The sequence below is a fragment of the Lepisosteus platostomus genome, chromosome 13, assembly GCF_059453375.1.
Source record: "Lepisosteus platostomus isolate fLepPlt1 chromosome 13, fLepPlt1.hap1, whole genome shotgun sequence".
NCBI lineage: Eukaryota > Metazoa > Chordata > Actinopteri > Semionotiformes > Lepisosteidae > Lepisosteus > Lepisosteus platostomus.
Genome location: NC_142623.1, coordinates 6,683,128 through 6,707,716, shown reverse-complemented (window position 1 = coordinate 6,707,716; position 24,589 = coordinate 6,683,128). Strand labels below are relative to the sequence as shown.

The 24,589-nt window shown below is 44.4% G+C and overlaps 1 protein-coding gene across 5 annotated transcripts in view; it reads right to left on the bottom strand.

Moving 5' to 3' along the window:
- Nucleotides 1-2,324: 2,324 nt before the first annotated feature.
- The window catches only part of hivep3b (HIVEP zinc finger 3b), a 114,465-nt gene continuing 92,200 nt past the window's right edge, over nt 2,325-24,589 (bottom strand). For all 5 annotated transcript variants that reach the window (XM_088602818.1, XM_088602819.1, XM_088602817.1 and 2 more), the window contains 6 exons: nt 19,485-24,342; nt 18,589-18,734; nt 9,601-9,776; nt 8,726-8,827; nt 4,737-5,452; nt 2,325-4,004 (listed from right to left, as the gene is read on the bottom strand). In XM_088602818.1, the coding sequence (XP_088458944.1) occupies nt 3,210-4,004; nt 4,737-5,452; nt 8,726-8,827; nt 9,601-9,776; nt 18,589-18,734; nt 19,485-23,804 (6,255 nt within the window). In that variant the 5' untranslated portion in view covers nt 23,805-24,342 and the 3' untranslated portion in view covers nt 2,325-3,209. The remainder of the gene's footprint in view (nt 4,005-4,736; nt 5,453-8,725; nt 8,828-9,600; nt 9,777-18,588; nt 18,735-19,484; nt 24,343-24,589) is intronic.

Below are 24,589 nucleotides of genomic sequence, written 5' to 3'. Positions count from 1 at the left end.
GTGCCTGGGATTTCTGAAGCAGTGATGTCAAGCTGGGCTTGGACCACCAGGGGGCACCAGAGATTCCTCACCAGGCCGTGCAACAGCGTCCACAAGAGCAGGGGCTCCCAAAACCTGCTGGCTTTCAGTCCATCTCACCTTAATTAGATCATTGAAACCTTGATTGACCTAAATAGTTGCTTCATTAGAATATTTGCAATTTGTTTCTCTTTTGAGATTTTACTTCACTTACAAAATGCAACAGTTAAAGATGTTCAAGCCGGAACACATCTCAGATTAATCTTATTATGAAGTCAAAGAAGGGTTTGATTGTGTACCTGCGGGCTCGGCTGGAACAAAAAAACAACAGTAGTGTGGGTCAACAGGACCAGGACCACGACCAGGTCTGGGAACCACTGCATTGAGGTCTGGCAACCTTGCAGTAGCAGCAGCGAGACATGTTGTGCCCTTCACATCAGGGCTAACTCTCCTGAAAAGAACAGTGGAGTCTGCAGCATGTGAAAAAAAGCATTGGTTTTGTCAGAGCAACACATGGAAGTTGCCTTGCTTATTCTCTCTGTTCAGGACATAAGCCGAGCTGATCAACCGCTGGAAACTCTGAACCTTAATGGTAAAAATTTGACTAATGGTTCATTACGGATTAAACAAAAAAGAACGAACAGGCGGGACAGCTTTCTCATGATCATGACACCAATCTGGTCACTAGATTAACTGGAGTTTAATTCAGCTTCTTGGCAAATGCCGCTGACACCCAAGTGTGGAGACAGACACAGCACCAATAAACAGAGAAGAGTTTGGAAGGATTTGGTGCTGCAACATAACTTGTGCGGTTGTGATTTTGGTAACCATTTCCCCTATGATGAACCCATGTCATAATTCAAGTTCAGGCCAATGTAACACTACATCATGCAGAGAGCCAATGTTAGTGTTATAACCTGTTGGGATTCATTGAGAAATTATGTTACCCGGCTCCTGCCAGGAACACAAGTGTGTTTGGTCGCTTAGCAACTAGCCTTAACACTTAAGGGAAAAAAAGCTGTTATAATGTGCTGTGAGGAGAGTTTTTTTTCTGGATGAGACTTAATTTGAGATAACATTTCATAATAAAAACTGAAATGCATAAAGGCTAGAATTACAATCCTGTTGTAAAAACCAGCTCTGTATATATGATATACTTTGGTCTACCTTATTCATTTCCAAGATGGCAAGGCCAAGGCTAAAAGGTGAGAGCATTCAAATCACTGTGAAGCATTGTTTCTGCAGGATGATACTCTCATCTGCTCCTAATGGAACCATTAACATTTCTAAATATAATGAGAAAAAAAAAACTTTTGAGACTTTTGACATTCAAGACGTATCTCAAATTATACAGTATTTTTATGATGTACTCAAAGTTAAATGATGTAGTTGAAATGTATGAAAATAAAATAAAAAAAACTATGAAACACAAAAATATAATGTTTCAATGTTTTTGGTCCACACAAAATGTTCTATTATTTCTAAAGGTGTAGAAAATATGTACACACATGCTATATACACATCTGTACATACATATACATATAGTATATAGTATATATACACATATATAGCTATATACAGTATGTGTACTATACAGTATATGTACGTACAGTTCAGACACACACAAGTGTGCTTGTGATTGGTATATACATACAGATACATACGTGTATGATTCTAATTAATACATACATACACCCACATACATATACTGTACACACCCACACATCTATAGTTTTAAGAGGAAAAGGTTGAGCACTTTTTCCCTTTAAGAAACACAAAATTAGTAAGAGCAACTCCATAGAGCCCTAAACATTACAGTACGCACTTATCATAAACCTTTTCGAACTCACCGCAGACAAATAACACAATATATTACACTTTACAATAGTTATTCTAAAAGATAAAGCCTACAGTATTCAATATAATTCAAATAATGTGTGTAGTCAACACAACCTACAGGTAGTTTGTACCGATCCACTCAAACAAAAGGTTTAAAAATAGCACAGTGCGTACAATATCTTAAAAAACTTTAAATGTTTTATATTATTAAGAATATTATTGCCTTAGGACTATTAAATAAAAGCCGTAAAATGCTGAATTTGCTATATAAATTAACATGCCCTCACTGCCGTGTGCTCAAACAAATGTTTTGTTTTGTTGCTGGAATAAAATTATCAACATTTTAACATCTGTTGCAGGAGAGACTAGTGAACCATCCAGGACTTCAAAGCATCATTTGAAACCTTAATTCTGAAAGAATTAAACATGTATTTGAATGTGATAACAGGACAAGCACGACACTTCAGCAAAGTCTGGTGCAGTTTTATTGGTTTAGAAACTAGAAATGGGCTCTGCAACAAATCTGCAGGCAAATGACTGTTTTTTTTTCCCAGTACCTCAATTTCAAGTCATAAGAACGTTATCAAAAAGAAGACACACAGGTAAGTGACATAGATAACAGCATGTTTTAGAAAAGAAAAAAAATAAAAGAAGCAATTTAATAAAGTTAAATACGGCAATAAATACAGACCATAGACTTCTTTCTGTACACAGACGTAAGATCTAAGTTTTATTAATATAAAAAATATTACTTCAGTGCATTATCTTTGCAAAGCTTTCAGCTTTTCTTCATTTATCCTCCTTTCCCTACTCACTGCCCTTAAAACCCTGACCACGACTGCTCAATAAATGTCCAGAAAAAAGGAATCAGCCATTACTTGGCTCTCACCCCTCCCTGTCCCATACACAAAAATTCTAAAAAAAATTCACAGCCTTTAAACATTTTTCTTGTCTACATTTCAAGCAACAAATCTCATACAGAAAAGGCACAAGAAACTGTACATTTGATTAATACTGGACAAGGGACAAACAGAGTAGGAATTATTATTGTTTCCATATTGATTTTGGTCATTTACAAATATATTTATATATGTATATATATTTAAATAGATAGCAAGATTGATAAATAGGTACAAAGACAGATGATAGACAAATAGGCATAGATAGAGAGACAAAAGGTGCATCTTATTATAATCCTAAGTAGGCCACCGCAGAAAAAAGAACAAACGAGTAAACAATAGTGTTGGAATTTGTATAAAACAAAAACATACAAACCAACAAAATTCTAAAAAAAAAAAAGAAAAGCAAAAAGCTGTACTGATCCCCTACACGGAATCGGGGGGCGGAGACTGTTAAGTGCTTCCTGGTTTGCCGTCCTTGTTCTGGGCTGACCCGGCAGTACTTCCCCCGGCAAGCTCCGGGCCACGCCTCCTGTGCCGCCCCGCGGGGGGCCCTTCTTCCCCAGAGAGCTGGGGGGTCCTGGGGGTGGAGCTGGCCGGCTGGCTTGCCGGGGGCACCCCAGGGCTCGTTGCCCCGGGGCCTCTGTCCGCTGTCTGTGCGGCCGCCGCGGCGGCCAAAGTGCTAGTCGGGGAGTAAGTGCGTGAGCTGCCATATTGCTTTGTGCCCGCATCCGGGGGCTCGTCCCCTCCGGCTTGTGAAACGTCTTCTTGGGGCGCCTGGCCGGCACTGGCGGTGCCCTGCCTACCTGTGCAAAGCCCCGAAAGGCTGGTCCCAGCTGCGGATTCGTGTACCCTGTCGTCCTCCGGCGTCCGGCGGTCCCCCGGCGCGGGAGCCTCCGTCGAGGGGCCGGGGGACCCCCCTGGGGCGGGCTCCCTCGTGCCCGCCGGCCGCCCCGCGCCCCCCGCCGGGCCCCGGGGGGAGGACAGGGCGGCGGCCGGGCCCTGGGCCAGGCCGGCGTGGGAGCTGGGCCTGGGCTGCACCATCTGGATGCCCCCGATGGGGATCATGAGATAGGGCGTCCTGGACAGCTGCTGGGAGTGCAGGGGCAGGTGGCTGAACACGCGGTCGCCCGGCCGGCCCACCGCGTGCCCGGGGAAGTCCGAGGCCGAGTGCAGGAGCCGCGGCGCCGGCGGGAAGGAGTAGCATTCCGGGGAGCTCAACCCTTCCCGGGGAAAGTAAATCTTCTCCTGGGAGAAACAGAGCGGAAAGAAACGCCACCATCACTTGGCTGGCTCATGTGCTTAAAGGGCTGTTTTGAAATATGAAGCATGAATGTGAATGTTATACACATTATATTTAGAAATATTAAAATATTATTCTCAGCACCTTCCCCCAGTCTGGACGCTGAAAATAGATACAGGTTAGTACGCTCACGTGCTATATCTTTGTTAGTGCTGGGGTGGGGGTGGCCCTACATTACCAACAACATCCAATTAATAATAAGGAATAAAGAGATCACTGTCTCAGACACTCATTTGTTTTCTTTTTCAACGTATCACCTTAAAATAACACTGAGGGCTGTGTGTGAGGCTGCGTTTATTCTAGAAGTGTAGTGCTGCGATTTGTGTCGTACCTCAGCAGCGGTCTGGCCACAATTCTGCTTTCTGTCTTGAGGCCCCGTATTTACACAAATGTAAACGTTCAACAAGATATGTGTACTGATAAACTTGACGGGCTAATAAAAGATCCATTTTTTTTATTTCAAAAGAAAAAAAATGAATTCCCCTGTGTTCAAACCTACCATTTTTTGTACACTATCCCACAGGAAAATATGAGGAAAATAGCATATACTGTACAAAAAAAAACATTGGTGTAGCCGAGTTTATTTTCAATTTGTGAATGATAGTAAATACTAAATTTATACAAGAACAACACAAAACTCTCCTCAGAAATGTGTCAGAAGTGGTCTGGTGACTCACCAGTCTAGACTGGCTGGCCTCTGTGCTTGGTGTGTCCCGAGGGGCCTGTCCAGCAGGGAATGGCGTGGAGCTGTGGGCCCTCTGGAAGGAAGTGGGGATCTCAGTCGGTGCAGGTGTGGGCAGGGCGCGGGGCGCCAGGTAGCGGCTGGGGGAGCGGGGCCTGATTGGCGATGGGCCCCTCTCGGGGGAAGGAGAGAGGTGGCGGCTCGGGGAAGAGACCTCCAGCCTAGGAGACAGGCAGCGCAAGGGGGAGACCTCTCGGCCTGGGGACACTGGCCTCACGGGGGACAGGCCCTGGCCTGGGGACAGGCAGCGCAGTGGCGAACCCTCGCTGCTGGGAGAGAAGGCTCTGGGAGAAGCCTCCCAGCGCCTGCGAGAGAACAGGGCTCTCCTGCTGCCGGGGGAGGCCTCCCGAGTGGTAGGCCAGTGCCTCCTGGGTGACGGGTAGTCCTTTTGTCTGGCCACAGGCTCCTTCTCCTGGGCTGGAGGGAGAGTAGACTCAGGGGCATCATGTTGGGGTTGCTGTCCACTGTCAGAACGACCACCGGTGGAGTGTCTCGTGTCCGGGGAGCAGGAGGAAGGCGGATCCTCATGGGAGGACGACTCCTCCTCCTCTTCCTCCTCTTCATTCTCATCATCATCCTCGGAGTCATCCACGTCGGAGAACTGGTGCTCCTCTTGGTCCTCTGAACCTCCTGCCCTCTCCTCACTGCCTCCTGCTTGCCAAAAGCATTACAGCTGCTATCAGTGTCACATCAACATAAAATCAAATCAACGCGTGGGGGCAATTCAGGCAAAGGAACGCCAGCTCTCACACACAGGGAACTTAATAACCTCAGTGACACAGGGACACAGTCCAGTCTTTTCATCCATAAACTATAAGTTGTTTACTATGCTCCTTACTACATATGGCTGTGTTAAGGCAAAAAACTGGGTTGCATCTGTAGTTGACAATTGTACAACCCATAATATAAGCTAAATCTGACAAGTTTAAGTATTTAAACACTACATTCTTTATACACTAAAAACAAAATCTGTTTGCATGTGAGCGCATGTTGTTCTATCAGTTCTAGAGGTGCATAAATATGTGTGAACACAAAATGCTGATAAAGGAGACAAAAATATTCACATCATTGTAATTACATTAGGAAAAAAACAAGAAAAAGAAAGAACCACAAAGAAATACTCATGAAATGCATAAGAGTTACACATCTGAAGATCATATTGTACAATCATCTACCGAACTACATGTGCTATTGAGCAGTAATGGGTTAACCTGGTTTCGCTCAACCCAAAGTTGCGTTGGAGTCACACAGCTCAACTTGTTCTTTTTTAAACAAAAAGGCATCTTTTAATAGAATTTCAGATTCTTCATTCACAAAAAATATTTATAGGTTTTTGAATGAAGCAATTTGAAAGGTTGCCCTTGACTCTGTGCAGTCGTGCAGCGAGTTCTTGTTGCTTGAACTCGAAAGAAAAGAGTCTGGCGGTGAGAATGCGACAGGCAGCAATCAATTTGTGCACTATATTTACTTTGGGAGAGAAGGTAGAGTCTGTCTGTAGCAGCCTGAGTGTTCCTTTTATAGCAGAAAACCTTTCATCTCACTGCACAGCCTTGATTGCATTGTATACCTCCTGCTCTACCCAGAATGCACCTGGAAGACAACTCAATGAAACAGCTTGTCAACTTTTTTTGTTTTCTCAACAGGGAGAGGGAATAAATTATTTGCCATTATGCAACCTCCGTTATGCCTCACTGAGCCGCAGCTGTAAAATATTCATAAAAGTGACTCTTCCAGTATGATCTCTGGGCAGGATTTGACGTTATTGCCATCATTAAAGAGGGCTTTTATTGCAGAGATTATTCAGAAATGACAAGCTGAAATTACAAAGAGAAATTAATGAGATTTGAACCCATGTCTGTCTATCTGTGTGTGTGTGTGCCATATTTCCGTTGGATTAAATGTTGAAGTTTTTCACCGCTTCTTTTAGAAACAGCAATATACGAAAATGGAAGATGTGTCATTCTGGTACAAGAGAATAATAGGAGTTGTAGCCTCTGATATTGATAGTATTTCAGAGATACCAGTTATAATCTCTCTAGATCCTTTTAAACTGGACAAGATGAACCAAGGAGGATGATCACTTGACAGATCCGATTGACAGATGACTAGTCTCAATCAGTGAAAGAAGTGACATTAAAATATAAAAATAACCATATAGGAAACATGTAGGTCTTTGGGCTCTCTTGTAAGAGTACAGCAGCAGTCCAATTGTACAAGATTCGACTCCAACCTGAACAAACACTTCTGCTGGTCTCTGCCACCATAATATTCACAGTATCTCTCCAGCAAGACTCCACAGCATAACATATATAATATCATGCACTCACACGCTGCAAAGTCAAAGGTGTACATTAAACTAAAAACGCATGTGCAATCATGAACTCAAAACTCAACCTCTTTCCATTTTGGAAAATGAACCTCTCTTTGTTAAAAAATTACTGCTTTGCTATGCCTCCTGTTAAGGGAGTCTCACAAGCCCTCCTTTTGCAAAGAGGGTTAATTGGAATAAAGTCTCCCTTTTTTATCCCCATGGTGTTTGCTTAAGGCCAGCTAAATAAAGAGAGGGATTTACAGCTAGCTTGACAGGATACAGTCAAGATTAACCATAGCATCGCATACCACTCGTATGTGAGTCAAGGCGTGTGTGATTCAAGGTGTCCTTTCACAGGGTCTCCCACCTACTCTCCGCCAGAAGAATTCCCCCCTTGTCTGTCCCTGTATCCTGCATCCCCATACATCTGACCACTCCCCAACCCCTCACCTCCACACACACACAGCTCCTCAGACACAGTGGGTACAGCCCACCCCAGCACATCACCCACCACCCCTCCCCCCCTTGGTCCGCCCCGATCATCTGAACCTAGAAAATCCAGTCTGTGCCTGCGCATTTTTAAAAAAATTCTGGCTGCTTCTAATGTATAAATAGCATATAATAAATCATCTAGAATCAGTGAACATAATTGTATAAACCTTTTTCCACTAATACAGAGATCAATAAAAACCAGGAGCAGTGTATTTTGCAGATTTTTTACAGACTGTTTAACGTGCTACCCTAGCAAAGGTACTGTTCAACACCAGTCAAATTTTGGTTGTCCCAAAAAGATTTTGCTGTTCAGGAACTGGTCCCAAAACAGTCACCGTGTACATTCCTGGACTTGAAGGAATACTGTGTCCTCATAGGTTAAAATACCTGAAGCTCTTTCAATCTGAATTTAAAAAAAGAAGACTGCAGGGTTCAAGTATTAAAAACCCTGTAAGCGTATGTAACCATGCCATAGAAGCAGATATAGTACCTCAGTATCAGTCAAGAAATGAATGGAAGAGACTCTTAAATCTATTAGCTGCTAGCAACCTAACCAGCTAGACGCACCAAGCGATCTCATGGTTCTTAGATTCTTAACAAGAACTTGTAGCATTAAAGTCATCAGAGAATGGAATATTTTTGGTTAGGACATATAGGCTGGGGAGGACATAGCATAAAATCATTAGAGGTCAGAGAATGTGTGGTAACATGACAGTTTCTAGAGCTGAGTTACAGGTGCACATGGGAATCTTAGAGGGGTCCGGAGCGAGTTGGAGGAGAGTTCTGTCCATCACCAGCCCCGGCCTAAGGGATGTGCTGTTTACTAGTTACATCTGATGTCTAATTTTACTTTTCCAATGCAGAACTCAATAAATCGTAAGTGACAGTGTGGAGCAGTAGTTAGGAAACCAAAATTGTAACTGGAAGGCTGTGGGTTCAAATCCAAAGAGACATTGCTGTTATTCCCTTGAGCAAGGTACCTCACTGGAATTGGTCCGGCAAAATACCCAACTGTATAAATGGGTGCAAATGTAAGTCACTCTGGATAGAAGTGCCAGTCATATAAGTATATACTGCATACTGTAAATGCTGTATATATAAAGTGAAAAACTAAGTCCCACCTCCTTCCTCAGCTTCTAGTTCATCAAGGGAGGAACCAGAGACACCCATTTCCTGGCATTTCTTCCCATGAGCCTTTGACTTCATGTGTTTAGTGAGATTCCCTGCAGAAAGATATTGGGTGACAATTAATAAAACCGCCTATCAAAGAAATAAAATCACCCTCAGCTGATACTAAAGGATTCCTGGAAAAGTGATTCCTGTTTCTCACCTTGTTTGTTCTTGCTTAAGAGTGTGTCACACCCTTTTCACAGATACAAGGTTTCATTGCTTTTGGAATAGCGCTCTGGGAGAGAGTGCCGCTTGTTTTTCCTGCTATCAGTTGGTAAAGTACAGTAAGGATGTTCATCTCTGTCCAACACTGAGCAGTGGACAGTGGCAAATTCAGTGACCAGCTATTCTGCTTGAAAAGCACAGAAGGGGGCTATATCCCCCATTACAATTTAATTTCAGCTTTGGTGCTAAACAGTGTTGGAATCTATGTAACACATCCAGACAAAGCTGAAAGATCACATTTTTTCAAGTCAGTTTCTCTTGAACAGAGATGCCTACGAGTAGCCCTGATCCCTCCCCAAAAAAATTCCTGGTGAACTTCCTCAGCAATGCACAAGTGGAAATGATGGGGAAGTGCATTCAAAGCAGGAAAAGGAAACCCTTGCTGCATTTATGGAAAGGACTGTGGGAGATTGGAACAATCCAAGCTACACAGTCATGTTGCTGAAGAGGATACCCTGGCTTCTTTCAAGAACCGGCTGAAGGACCAATTAGCTACCAATTACCAAACTAGCTAGATGGGTCTAACCATTCTTACGTTATGTTATGAAGCCATACATTTCAAACAGCAGACAGTCTAACGCTACACCAATCCAGACCTCACCTTTGGTTTTGAAGGCAAAGTTGCAGTACTTGCAGACATAGGGCCTGACATCAGTGTGGGTGCGGATGTGCTTCTTCAGCATGCTGGGCTTCTTACAGCGGATTCCACACTCCTCACACACATACTTCCCCCGGCCTCGTCCCCGCACATACACATACTCCTCATTGGACTTGTAGCTGAGAGGGAGAGACAGAAAAGGGGGAGACAGTGGGCGAGAGTTCAGAAATGGCCGGAGCAAGCAGTAGGAGAGGGGCAGCTGTGAGGACTCTGACTGACAGAGATCTGAGGTTTGAGCCTTTAGGAAGAGGAATGAAGTGGGATGAAAAAACTCTGTTTTTTTTTTTAACTGAGCAATTCAGAATGCTCATGATAAATCCTTAGATCATTACCTGTGTGCCAAAACAAATGCATTTTAAAATGAAATAAAGGACCGGATCACATCAAAACTGTTGTTGTTTTAAAACAATATTGTAAAAACGCTATATAACAAGAATTTTTGTTAGAGAAATACATTCTTCCATTAGGGCCAGATAATGATCTTGGAAAGAGTTCTTTATTTCTGCTATTTTTTAAAATATTAAGCATGAATCAGACTTTTATTTGGCAGTGCATAAATGTAATGACAGCGTTCAAATATCTTAAATACACATTTAGAGCAAAAAGCAGTTGAACACCCTTAACACAAGACAGATTCTTAACTGCCCTTCCAGACCAAAACTCATTTACAAAAGTACAACATACGTGAGCCAAAAAAGTGAATACCCCAAATTTTCATGCCAAGTGATTACTATTTTTGGCAAGAAATATATTGCTGATAAACCAAATTACAATTTCACGAAGGAGACATGTCTCTTAGAGATATCAACAAAGCTGCTTATTTTAAATGAAAACCAGTGTTTTTTCAACCACTGAAGAGGAACCAGCAACGGCCCCTCGCTAGGATACCTGGAGGCATCTAGCAGTGTTGCACTGGGCCTCCCAGTACAGATGCTATTTCTGAAGCCCTCTTTCCAAACTGTTGCTTGACAACAGACGCCTAAACACTGTCGTTGTTGTTGTTGTTGTTTCTTTGGTTCACCTCTCCTCTTGTCAAGACCAAACTGGGCTTTTAAGTCATTCCCAGGCTGTAACACAGCCTTCATGAAACAGGATTCCCACTGACCCAACTGTCATCCAGAACCAAGGATCATGGTAAGAACAGCATCCTTGCGACATTCCTTTTCTCTGGTTCCCCATTCAACACTTCACCCGCACTTCGAAAAACACCCCCAGGCTTAGCTGTCTGTCATCTTTGAAAAATACAACCACTTATCTCTCCTTTATGCTCTCCTTTATGATCAGGCACACCCTGATCCTGCAGTGGACTAAATATGACTGACTTTAATAATAATAACATCACTTTATTAACCCTTTACAATTTCTTGCATTAGGAATGATCTTTTCGCATACCCCAGCTTGCTCTCCGTGAGACACACAGACACATTGTACGGCGCCCCTGGAGCAGTTGGGGTTGCTGAGCAGTTGCTCAGGAGCCCAACGGAGTAGGATTCCTCTGCCGGCTGTGGGATTTGAACCGGCAACCTTCCTGCCACAGGCGCAGATCCTTAGCCACAGAGCCACCGCTCCGCCCCATGACACGGGGGAAAAATAGCGTAGTCAAGTTAGCCTTTACCCCAGTTACTCCAGTCCACCAGCTGTACAGGAGGTGTGTTTCCTGTGATGGACTACCATTCCATCCGGGTTGGGGGGTTATGTGCTCTTAAGTCCACTTAAGGCTATAGAAACAGGATGAGATCTGTCCCAGTAAGCTGTTGTGGCTCTCGAATGGACTCTACCCTTTTGTACAATATAAGATTAGATTTATACACCTGAACATGTATTATAAGTACAATGCATACTGGGTTATGCATTTATTTGTATGGTTTGACTCCCCATTAATTATTACATTAACGTATTGCATTGCAGACTTTAGACAACAAGTATCTGGCTTTGTTCAACTCAACGTGAGGATTTTTGCACTGTACAATCATCTTTAGGTTTTCAGTTCATGAGAAATCATATGACCTCTATCAATGACTCAGATTACAGTTGTGTCTGTTTTGCAATCTATTAAGGTTATGTCTTTATTCTTTGTGGTGAACATTACCATGCCTCAACTTGAAGATGTGAGTCAGTGATTGACGAACACCATGGGACTTCTTCACTGTGCTTGCCACAGCGAGAGAAACGTTTTTTGATCACGAAACATGCATTTCCTTTGGCAGACTGCCAAATGAGACAAGGTTTCTCTTTTATACCACCTTAAAGAGACATTGTGCAGATTTCCAAGTGATGGACAGCCATTCTATTCATCAGATATAACTAACTGAAAACTCAGAATTGCATCACTGTACTGAACTGACGTGAATCATTTGATTTGTACAGAGTCAAAAAATAAAGTTTATATTCCTCTCACAAATACAGTATACAGGATTCATATGATGTAAATGTACGAATTCTCCAGGTATTTATAATATGTGGCACACAAAGAAACCACAGTACTATTGACCTATCAGTGTCACTTATACTACATTTGAAAGTACTCACATAAAAACATTTTGAAGAGAAGAATTAAAATAAAATCAATAAAATCACTGTGCAGTCAATTTGCTTTCCATCACAATGATTCCATCACTTTATCTAACAAAGCAAACACACAGCAGTTCAACCTCTCAAGAAGGACAAGGCCAGATAAGACTGGTCTTTGATTTGACCTTTGTGAACTTGACAGGTGTGGTCATTCCAAACATTTACCGCAACTGTTCTGTTCCTCCAGTTTTGTGACTTCACTTCCTCAGTCAGTCTTTATAAACTCCCTTCTCTCCTTCACATCCCTCTGCCCTTTATAAATGTGTGTGTGTGTGTGGGGGGTGAATATTCATCCATTTTTGCCTGATTAAGTAGTGCTGCCAACCGCTACATCACAAATAGGGTTAGAACTCAACAAGGCAGGCTACACCCTGGAGGAGAGGCCTGTCCATCACAGGATTGGGTGAATATATCAAAAATGAGTGTTGATTCTAAACTAAAAAATATATTGAACCCTCAATAAGAGAATAACACTATGCATGCGTACTGTCAGAGAGGGAGAGAATGCGCCCGAAAGATCAATCTCTCAATATTGGCCTTTTTCTTTCTTTATTTGTCTGTTACATGAGATGAGTAACATGGCTTTTGGTGTGGAACCTTGTGCTACTGGTGAATGCGAGCTTTGTTTGCTTGGTTAGTAATTTCTTGACTCACACTTGAGTCAGCCTCCTGAAACATTCTTATTCCTGTTGTAGATCATGGTTAGGACATGTGTACAAAGACCATAAGCGGCTCTGCCCTGACCTATTGGATCTGTATATAATGATCAATATATTGAAGCTAAGCAGGTGTGAGCCTGGTCAGTACCTGGATGGGAGACCTCCGGGGAAAAACTAAGGTTGCTGCTGGAAGAGGTGTTAGTGGGGACAGCAGGGGGCGCTCACCCTGCGGTCCACGTGGGTCCTAATGCGCCAGTATAGTGACAGGGACACTATGCTGTAAACAGGCGCTGTCCTTCAGATGAGACGTAAAACCAAGGTCCTGACTCTCTGTGGTCATTAAAAATCCCAGGGTGTTTCTCCAAAAGAGTAGGGGTGTAACCCCGGCGTCCTGGCCAAATTTCCCATTGGCCCTAACCAAGCAGGCCTCCTAATGATCCCCATCTATGAATTGGCTTCATTACTCTGCTCTCCTCCCCACTGAGAGCTGTTGTGTGGTGAGTGTTCTGGCGCACTATGGCTGCCGTTGCATTATCCAGGTGGGGCTGCACATTGGTGGTGGTGGAGGGGAGACCCCATTACCTGTAAAGCGCTTTGAGTGGAGTGTCCAGAAAAGCGCTATATAAGTGTAAACAATTATTATTATTAATGTTCACATTATCCAGGTGGGGCCTACACGTTGGGGGGTGGTGGAGGGCAGTCCCCATTGCCTGTAAAGCGCTTTAGGTGGAGCATCCAGAAAAGCGCTACATATGTTTAAGGAATTATTATATTCATGATCCTTTAAGCTCTGCATTTAACTGTAACAAGAACTGACCATTATAAATAAAACTAGACATAAGAATGGAGGGAAACCTATACAAGAATAGAGCAACACAGTAAGTCCAATGTAAAAATATAAGGCATCATAAAAATTCAACCTTTAATGAAACAGCTTTTACTTCTGAATAGGAACTGATTTCAAACTATATCGCCATGAGTGCCTCTTGAACTTAATACATTATAAGAAAGGTAGCTGAGCCTTTTAACAATAATCCTGTTTAGCTACAAAAGGTTGTTTTAAGCCACTTTTGAAAATGTGTAACAGTTACTACAGTACCTCCACTGCAATGTCTGTATTTTAGGGTAGTGAAAAAAACCAAAATATCAAAAGTTCTGATTCTTGTATTAGGTCAAAGAAAAAAACCAATGCATTCAACTGAATAGCATATCTTTACAAAAATAGGTCTGTGTTTAAATTAGGTCAATTGCAAAAATATTTAAAAAGAAATGTGTCTGTCATGTTCATTCCACGAGGACTGTGCTGGACAAATGTAAAATCTGAAAGGAATTCCTGTCATTTTTAATTAATGGGATTGCTAGTCTTTAATTAATGGATCAGGCTTTCTCTTCTTAATCGCTACACTTTAACTCTCTCTTGATACTTGCATGCTAAGGAGGGTTTAGTACCATAAAAAACAGGAATTCATTGCCAGCCCATTTATTATTAATCATTACTTTACTTGTAAGTAATGAAGCTCATGCCTGAGTCACAGCTCTACCTCTATATTTCTCTTAACTTTGCCTTATGGCTCCATGGTGATTAGTATTAACTTTGCATGTCCATTCACTGCACCTCACTGACACATGTTCAAATGTACAAAACTTTCCTCATACGTACGGCAGGGATAACATTAGCAGAAATAGCCTTTGCACCATGTGTGGAAGTGTTTGTATAGTTCTGTACATGTAACTATCACTTCTAAACACCCATTCACTGTGATGAAAGAGTTTGACCAGAGCTATAAAACTTCCTGCAGAACTGCTTGGATTGGGAGGGCCTCAGGGGAGACACCTTGTGTCTGTCTTCTCCAGGAGTCTGCCTTTTTTTATCACTGAAACTCATTTCAAACCTTTGCTGAATTGTGTTGTGACTTTTAGCATCCTCTACAGTACTGTATATCTGCTGTGAAACAAAAACAGAACCACTATCTTAGCACTATCTTTCAGGTAGGTACAGACCTAAAGACTCTGTCTGCCTTTGCAGTAATGCATTGAAAAGATTAATGAAATATAAATAACCTGATTCTTTATACTGTATTGCTGTATATCTTTAATCAAGTCTTAATATTCCCTGCTTGAGTTCCCTTGGAGGAATCAAAACAGTAGAATCAAGGGCTCTTAGCTCCGGTAATTTAAGGATACAGATCTTAGGGGTGTTTAGTACATAATGGAGATTGATTAAAACTTTTAATTAAGATGCAAGGTAAGGAATTTTAACAGCTGTTGCACGTGTCATAGCACTCATTTGAATAAATGAAACACAGCTCTGCAAACTCAGAGCTCTCACAGCACCTGAGACAGATGAACAGCCTGTGTTCTCTCCCCTCAGTTTTTTTTTACAATAAATGTAGCAACCAATAAAATTAAAATAACTGGTTTTCAGATTGAAGTACCGGGTAATTCCAATAAGCACCACTTTAAACTACTCCAAGTAAGCTCATATGAAATATTCAAATAATCTGCGAGTGTACCTCTATTTCCCTCTTGAAACTAATGACTAAGAACATAATTAAAATGGAGGAGAAAAAAGGAACAGCAGCTTCCTTGATACCTCACACATGAGGGCAGAGAGCAAACAACAGAAAAGGGGAGAAGCAAACTGCTTCCTGTCTGCAAGGAAGTAGAGTTTTCACATAATGAGCCCACGTTGGAGCCCATGATAAATAAGTGTAATTAATGCCAGTGCTTCATTTTTGTCATCATTCTCTTCACATTACATTTTCCCCTCCTCCTTAGGTGCTTAGTTTCTTGGTAAAGATGCAGCCCAGCTCTTTGTCTGTACTCATAATTAAAATGAAAACCTTTCCACACCGAATCAGCCCTGTCTCAGCTTCACAGCTTGGTTTTGATTTTTTTTTCTCCATGCGACTTAATTTATTTTTTGGTCTCAGATGTATATTTCAGTTTATATTACATGAACTGGAGTCCAGGAGAAGTGTCTCTTCTTAAAAGCTGTTAGCTACTCAAATACCTCCAGTTTGCCTTCAGATTTATTCCACTAATCATAAGAAAATTCAAATACAAAAAATGTCTTTTGTGACACCGAAACAAAATCTGGGTTCTTAATTACTGTATACATTCCAAGTCCTTCTCAGAAAAAAGCAACAAAGATGCACCACAATTAAGTCTCACACTTATCAAACTTCACTATGAATCTACATCTTCTCTTTTAAAGGTTCAAACAGAAACCTTCTTGGTTGAAGCAGGGCTGTTTTCAGGCAAAATCTGACACATCAATATGTTAGAAATCTGAATGTGTAGACTTACTAATGAATCACCTCAAACAATGGGGATTAAAATGAACGTTTCAGTCCTGACTATCACTACAATGTCTCAATTGTCAGTATTGAAGTATGCTCGTGTGTGTCCCATTCTTAACACTTGCGATAAGTGAAGGAAGGGTAATACATTCTGTATAATAAGCTCAGCCATCACGATGGGATTGTATTGTGCTATTATCAAGTAAAAATGTGATCTCTATGCCTCATGGGACCTACTACAGCAGAGGGCTGAGGAACAAACCTCATTAGTGTGGCCTCCAGTGAAGTATTTGCTAAAACAATGTTGAGCGTTTTCTGAAAAACATAAACAATAAAGAATATTGCTTTTTTTAAAGATTATTAAACTTACTTTGCAGAGGATTGTATGAAACATTGTGAACATCATGAACCGTGAAAAGAATTCCATTTGCAGCATACCATGTTTTCTAGCACTTTTAGAAATCTGACAAACATTGAGCCCTCTACTTGTTCAAACAACTACCAGGATCAACAGCTTCTCGCTGTGTATCATGTCTGACAAAAGGGGAACGAAATGTATCATTTTTACCCTGGTAATGGAAGGTTATAAAATCACCCACCGAAGAGACGTTTTGGGTCTCTTTTGGGTTTTGGGTTTTGGGTACAACTGTGTAACATATTTTTCTCGAATGGCTTTTACAAACAAAAAGTAACTGCCTGTTTTTTTTTTACTTTTTTTCTTCCCCGCAATCTTGCATTTATTTTAACTTTCTGCACCATGCCTCATGGGAGACTTGCTATTTGTGCTTGAAAGGAGCTTCCCTGTGGTTTCATTGTGCTGGACTGTCTACCCATCACTTTCAGGTAAAAATTCACTATTAAACATCACTTCAGTATTACTCAGTTGGAGCCAAATTTTAGCGCTTCGAAAACTGAAAGAAAACGAGATACTGAGGTAATGTAAAAGGCCCTTATTTCACACAGATGGAACCATACAGTAATTCACCTGCTCTGGTACAGTATAGGCTTGACAACATATTCATAGGGGACTTTATGGCTTTATGGGATTTTAGTGTATGAGACCATACCAACAGACGTGACTAGTCTAATTAAAATGAAGACCAGAGGTATTTGGAATAAAAATCAAGATGTTTTAAAATAATCTGGAAGTGCTGCCATCATTTTTTTAATAGTCCTCTCATTGCAAACTGCCAGTTGTTAATCAACTGGGCCCTACTGATACGAGGCTCGCTTCAGCACCAGGAGAGGGAGATGGGAGTGCTTCCCTCTAGAACACCGATTTGTCACAGGGACCTGCCATTTTCCACTCATGCAGTTCCTCCATTGCAGGAGTGGTGAGGCTCACAGTGGCATCACTGCAAGATCACAGGTGGGCAGAAAGCCACAGGAGTCGCCTCACAGGATCTCTGTGCTGCACGTCCAGCTGCACTCTTTCTTGGGGACCCGACCCAAAGTGAATTACAGACCTCTCTGAAACAGCACTTTTTCACCTGAGCTACTCTGGTGCACAGAGCAGGGAGACAACCAGCGAGAAACTGACTTATCCAAAACATATGAACATAAAAATCAGCAGAAAATAAAGTACTGCAAGCTTCATGGACTTAGAAGAACTGAAAAAACAGACAGCAAAAGAATGCTAAATGCAGTATACTGTATTTTAAATGGTCAGGTTACGCACTTAACACTCAAAGTCTGGGTTAATTTATATGGTCAGAATATTTAAGATATACTAACACTATATACTGCAAAGTTATTAGCAATGGTATTGAGCATTCGAGCAGAAAATATCACCAATCTATACCATGACAGTGATGGGCAGTGTGTGAGAATGCCAGTGGCTAAGAGGATGTGAGCCATCCAGAGAATAAGTGTCACAGAATCACCTTCCCTTAAATTGGATCCCCTAAGCGATGCTCTGCTCTGCAACAACCTGACAAACGACACCTCCAGTCAGTGCTATTTAGGCCCATTTATTAGCCTGGTTATTTTTACCCTGGTGTATGAGAGCTCAATACCAGATATTTCCTTTCCTCGGCCGCTGCCTAATGAGAGCAGGCAGTGGCAGCGCTATTAAAGAGTGGCTCCTCAGAGTAAACTGTGCCAAGGAGACTGACAGAACTGAGGAGGCTGTTTTTCCTCAGCACAATAAGGCTGCTCTTGCCACAGACATTCATCTTACTACATTTCTGTCTTTCTTCAAAACAAACACAGATACGGGAAGCCAGCTTCCTGATATATTTAACAATAACATAGCCTAAGGCTTCTCTTTTAACACAGCAAGCAGACAACGACAATATTCCTGTGATCCCGAAAGTGGCATTGTCCTGGGTCTTTACATTGGGAAGGTATGCGCTTGAGCTACTAAGAGGGAGGGAAGGGAGATCTGGAATTGCTCCTACCCGCCCTCGAAGATTCGGATACGGGACGGCTCGCTGCGCTTCGATGTGGAAGCTTCCTCTTCCCTCTTGCTCCTCTTTTCTTCCTCTTTCTCCGGCTTTGCGGTCTCCTTCACCTCTGCCGAGCTGCTCACAGGTGCGGCGCGTATCTACACGGAGGAGGACGGACACAGGGAAGAGCAAGACTTGTTAATAATCAAGAAAATTCATCTTTCACTGTGTCATCCATCATGTCAAGAGTGGGAGGTTTGGACAAAAAACACCGCAACCTTATTTATTCAGCAATTTATGTGTTATGCGTATAAGAAATTAGATCTTTGGTTTGTATATGCAGGAAGGAAGAAAAAAGTTATTTTATTAGAAGTCCTAAATGAAGGGAATGCAAAAGGCTCCTCAAAGTACAAATAATCTACCTTAAACCAATGTTAAACCGAAAGCAACGGTAGTTTTAAAAGAAAAAAAAACAAAATACTTAAACGTACATTCAGATAATGTTAATGAAATCTTACCTTTTCTATGCCACCTGAACAACACATGAAAACGAATCTCTTCTATGAAGTTCAGATTTAGTGCTAACCGATATTGGTATTTACCAAACACTTCAACCTTGTCCAGCCACCTTTCATTGGAATCATATTCTTTGAAAGTGATTTTAATGCTGAATAATTATGTGTTTATTTTTAAGTACGCTGAATACCATGAGGTTGTCTTATGAGATGCAACCAGCTATTTAGACACGTTGGTGATGCAGAGACCCTGGCATCCTTCAAGAAATAACTTAACAGGCTCAATAAGCTACCAGCAGGCGAATCCACAAGATGGGCTGAAAGGTCACAAAGAAGGAAAAATCATTCATGTATCCTTTAGGAAAAGGCAGAGTGCTTTGGTGTTTCTCTTACCTCTGCCATGCGGGGTTTCCTGGAGTTGGCAGGCACCAGCTTGCCTGAAGTTGTGCGGTGAGTGGTGGCCATGGTGTAGGTTTCGGTGCTGTGCTTCTGCTTGGATCGCAGCAGGGAAAGAGTTGTCTTGGTAGACAGGCCGGGCAGGTTGGGATTGTGCACGCTGATGCACCAGGACGAGTACACAGAGGTTTGGGGGTCCCTCAGCGTGGAAGGGTTTGGCTTGATGTAGTTTAGGTAGCACCAGCTGACAGATGTCGTGGTGTGGAGGCTGGGGAATGAGGGACCTTTCCGGCTGTCAGGGCTCCGGACTCTTGGGATGTTCAATTGGCTTTCCTCTCCTTCTTCTTCCTTGAATTGATCTCCTTTTCCGAGTGCCGCCTTTTGTTCCTCTTTTGTTTCCTCCGTCTTCTCTGCTTTTTCCTTGTCTTCACGCTCCCGCTCCATGGCAGCCCCAGCTCTACCCTTCTCCTGCCTTCCTCCTCCTTCCTCCTCCTCCTCTTCCTCCTTCACTCGCTTCTGCTGCCGCTGTGCCTCTGCACTTAGCTCCAGACTGCCGGCTGGGGAGAGCATGCGTTTGTTTCCCCCAGCAGGAGAAGGCCCTAACACGTCCTCAGATCCCATGCCAGCGACCGACTCAAGTGGCAATGTCATGGGCAAGTAGCTTTTGAAATCAGGGGTGGGGATCTTCAAATACGGATTTTGTAGCTTTTCTTCCTCTAGCTTGCAAAGCACTACGGCAGAGCGGGCAGACTCCTGGGCCCTAGTGACAAGGATCTGGGAGAGGGTGGTGTACATGGCACTGGCATAAGTAGGGACATGGGTCTGGATGCGGACAGGCACCACTAAGGACACTACTGGCCTTAGCTGCTCCAGGCTAGGCGCAATGACTGGGCGAGGATGCTGGGGACCTGGGCCCTGTGAGGAAGGGGATGGCTTTGATTCCCTAAAGGGCTCTGGGGGCATCTGCAGGGCTAATCCTGATGGCACTGGGAGGTAGAGGGCCTGGGCGGCACCTGTTGGGTACTGGAGTGGCAGGAGTGGGGGGTACTGCTGTACCGGGAGACCTAAACGCTCAGCTATGTGGAGTTGGCCCGGCCTGAGCTGTGGGGCAGTCTGCAGAAAAGAGTGAGGGCCAATCTGAGCTGACAGAACCTCAGAGATACCTGCTGTGGGGTAGAGCTGAGGAATTTGTCCCTGTGTGATGCCAACAGGGACTGGTGGATGGAGGGGAAAAACAGGCTGGAGATCCCGGGAGAGAGGTAGTGGGGGCTGGAAAAGCTGCAAGGACTTGGACATGGGTTCTGGTACAGAAGGTGAGGAGGCTGTGCTTGGTTCAACGGGGGGAGCAGCTGGGCTATGATAGGACAGACAAACCTGTGGTGTGGCTTTTGTCGGCCGTCCAGGTGGTTGGTCTTCAGGCTCAGGTTCTCCCAGAGTGGCCTGCCTAACTAGGAGGCATTTTCGCCTTTCTCTCCATGCAGCAGAGGAGCATTGGGGGGAAAGGCAACCATAGTCAAAGGATTTGCTTCGGACTTCTGCAATTTGGGCTGGGTGCTGAGCACTTGTTGGCGCTTGTTCTGACGCTGAGCGGCGCATCTCTCGGTGAGGCTGGTGATGCTGATGATGCCCGGATGGTACAGTCAGCATGTGTGTCACATGGGAAGTTCTGGTAGATGCTGGCTGCGTCTCAATATCAGGCTTACCTGATTCCTCAAAGGATGCTGAGCGGCTGGAAGCATGGGACAAGCTGCTTTCTTGGCTAGGGCTACGGGGCAGAGAGATTGACTCAAAGCTGGACTCTCCTGAGGACTGAGCAGCTTCAGCTAGGCGAAGGCGCTTCTTCTTTGGTGGCAGCTTCTCAGCTGGGAGCTGAGCCAGGCTTTGACTTCTCTGGGGCCACTGAAACTCTTCAACCTTCTCTGGCTCCTTTGTTGTTGCTGCTGCTGGAGGTGATGCCAACACAACATCGGGGTCTGGTTCCTCTGTAACCAGGATCTCTGGCACTTGGATGTTGGATTGACGAACCAGTTTGGAAAAGGAGGGCGGTTTTGATGGCTGCTGCTGTGTTTGCTGCTGGTGCTCCTCCCGTGGAGGAGGAATGACAATTTTTTCCTCATTTTCCTGACTCTCAACAGATACGTCCAGCTTTTCAAAAGAACTGGTGTGCTGGATCACAGAGATCTCCTTCCATGTGGTTCTTCTGTCCTGTTCTGTCTGTGACGAAGTACTAAGAGGACCCTCCCTGCTCACGGTTTCAGCAGCTGGTCGACTTTCTTCCCTACGTGGTATACAGGTGGAAGAAGGAGGAAAGGAGGTAGCTGCTGGTGCTGGACTAGATTCAAAGACAGGAGGCTCCTCTTCATCCCCCAGGCTTTTTTCTTTCCTTCTCTTCCGCACTGCTGCTGCTGTGGCTCCAAACTTGTAGTGCATCATCTGGGGACGGTCTACCCGGTAAGCACTGGTCCCTGTTTCCCTTTCAGTTTCTTGTGGCAATCGAGCAGGGCAATAGGTACGACGGTGGGTCTCATAACTTTCCCGCTTCTTGTAGCGGGTACCACAGGCCTCACACTCATAAGGCCTGGGCCCCCGGCGGAGTTTCCTGCTGGGATCCGATACCATGGCGCTAGAAGCCGAGGAAGAAGGAGCCTCCTCGGGAATGAACTCAGTTCCTAAGGGCATCTCAATGGCAGGCTGGCGTTTCAGCAGGCGTTGGTGTGGTGGCAGCAAAGCTCCGGCCCGCACCTCTGCTGCCGCTGCCTGTCGCTCATCAAAAGAGTGGCTGAGACGGATACCGCGGGAGGAACTACCAGCAGTTTCACCGGGGCCCGCAGAGGAAGGCATTGAGTGGCTTCTTAGAAGAGGCACTGTGGAGGCCTGGCCTGCCAGTAGATCCACATCAGGGAACTGGGGATGGAGAGTCTCTCCCGGAAAGCCTACACTCATGCTCCCACCCGTGCCGGAGCTGGGGAGTTCAGCCTTTGTGTCGAATAAGAAAGGTTCCTTCAGAGCTGAAACTTTGGGTGACTCTATACTGCTCCTCCTTGAGAGAGAGGTCCTTCTAGGTTTGACACTATCAATTTCGCTGGTGTCCACCACGGCTTCATTAATAGTGATTAATTTTGTGATGTGTTCAATGACTTGGGTCTTGGGCACAGTGAAGGGAACTCCCTTTTCCTCTGAGGCTGAGGAAGACGAAGGTTGCTGCTGTTGCTGTTGGGGTGTAATCCTTTGCTGCTGCCCCAATCGCCCATATTTGCCTAGGATGATTTCTGCGTAGCTTTTGGCATTGGCATTGGGAGGACTGACTTGCTGCTGCTCGGCACTCTCTGAGCGAGAGAAATAGCCAGATTCTGTGCTGCCCTTACTTCCAGGGCTCAAGAAGGAAGGGGGATCGTCTGACACGACCACGGGTGCACGCTTTCTCTCACTCAAACGCATGGCTAGTCTCTGTTTGATGGCCTGTGAATCTTCAGAGCGCTGGGCTTCCTCTGCTGCAGACAGTTCCACGCTGCTGCTTTTCTGGGATGGCAGCCTTCCGTATGTATCCAGGGAAGAGGAAGACGTGTGCTGGCCTGTTTCCTCCTCTGAGTCTGTGGTTTCCCCTTCCGTTGGCTCTTCTTGCTCCTCTCCTGGCTGCCCGCTCTCTGGTCCACTCAAAGCATAGCCCTCTCTGCCTGTTGCAAGCCCAGCTTTGATCCTGTGGGCATGGGATTTCCGGTGCTTATAAAGGTTGCTCTTGGTCTTAAAGGAGAAACCACATGGGACACAGGGGTATGGCCTCTCTCCTGTATGGGAGCGGATGTGTTTCTGGAGGACACTAGGCTTGGCACAGGGCCGCCCACAGTACTGGCACACATATTTCCCAGGTTTCTGGGGTTTGCGCTCCCGTCTAGGGACACCTTCCTGGGCTTCCTTGCTGGAATGGGGAGGGACAATCTGAGGATGTAAAGCAGAAGAGGATGACGTGGAGGACGAGGGGTAACTACCCCCAGAAGGACCCGGGGCCTCTGTAAACTGCCACACCGCCCTGTTTACAGGGCCTGCAGCTGATGGTTCAGTCTCCGCTTTCCCAGCCAGCTGAAAAGTGGATGACTGTTGCTGCTGTAGCCTGTGATAATGGCGCTCCAGACTGCTTCGTTTTGGTTGCCGATGATGGTGTCTACCATGGGAGGTGTGATGGGACCTGGAAGGGAATACCCTCTGATGCTGTACGGACGGTGACTGGGGTAACCTGCCCCCCAAAGGAGGCTCTGTCAGAGACTGTTCCGGGCCTCCGGACCGCTCCCCACCAGTCGGCTGACTGTGTTTGGCCTCCATAGGGTGGGGAGGAGGCCTTACATACACACTGGGAATGCTTCTGTCTGTTTAAGGGCAGGGGGCCACATTGAATAAGCCAGAGAGCCACCTTCTCTCTGAAAATAGGGACATTTAGTATACAGGAGGATGCAAAGTAGGGGTTTATTTTGTAAGAAAAAAAAGTGCTTGTTTTGTTGTCACCTAAAACAAAAAACCAACAGGGTTTTTCTTTTTTTTTTTTTGGCAAAGATGTCTGGAATGAAGGCCCCTTCTTAAAGACACTATCAGAAAGCAACAAGAGGCAGCACCCAAGTCAGGAGCTCAGGTCTGTCACACTGTCTTGACAGCCTCCTTGACCACCCTGATCTTCCCATGGTCAGCCTAATAGGCCTCCAGGCCAGCACTCCTGCAGCTGGTGAACTGTCTTCTGGGATTCTTCCCTATTTGCTTGGATACAGGGCCCAGGCTGGGCCACTGATCCCTTGGATGCCGTAGATCTTCCTGGTTTTTGCTGCTCTCTCTTCTGAAGGCTAGGATAGCAGGAGTCACTTCACAAGACCTGTAGGGACACGCAAATAAGACATAACAGGTGAGTCTCTTCAGCAGGAAGTCTCTCTCGACACACACAAAAATCTGTACTAAAAGAGACTCAAATTATAGCTGTTAATTAGCATCACTAATTAGCATAATTAGCATAAGCCACACATTACTTTCAATAACCGCTTATCCGATTCATGATTGTGGTGGTTGTAGCCTATCCAGGGAAGCAATGGGTGCACATACCCAGGATACACCCTGGATGAGAG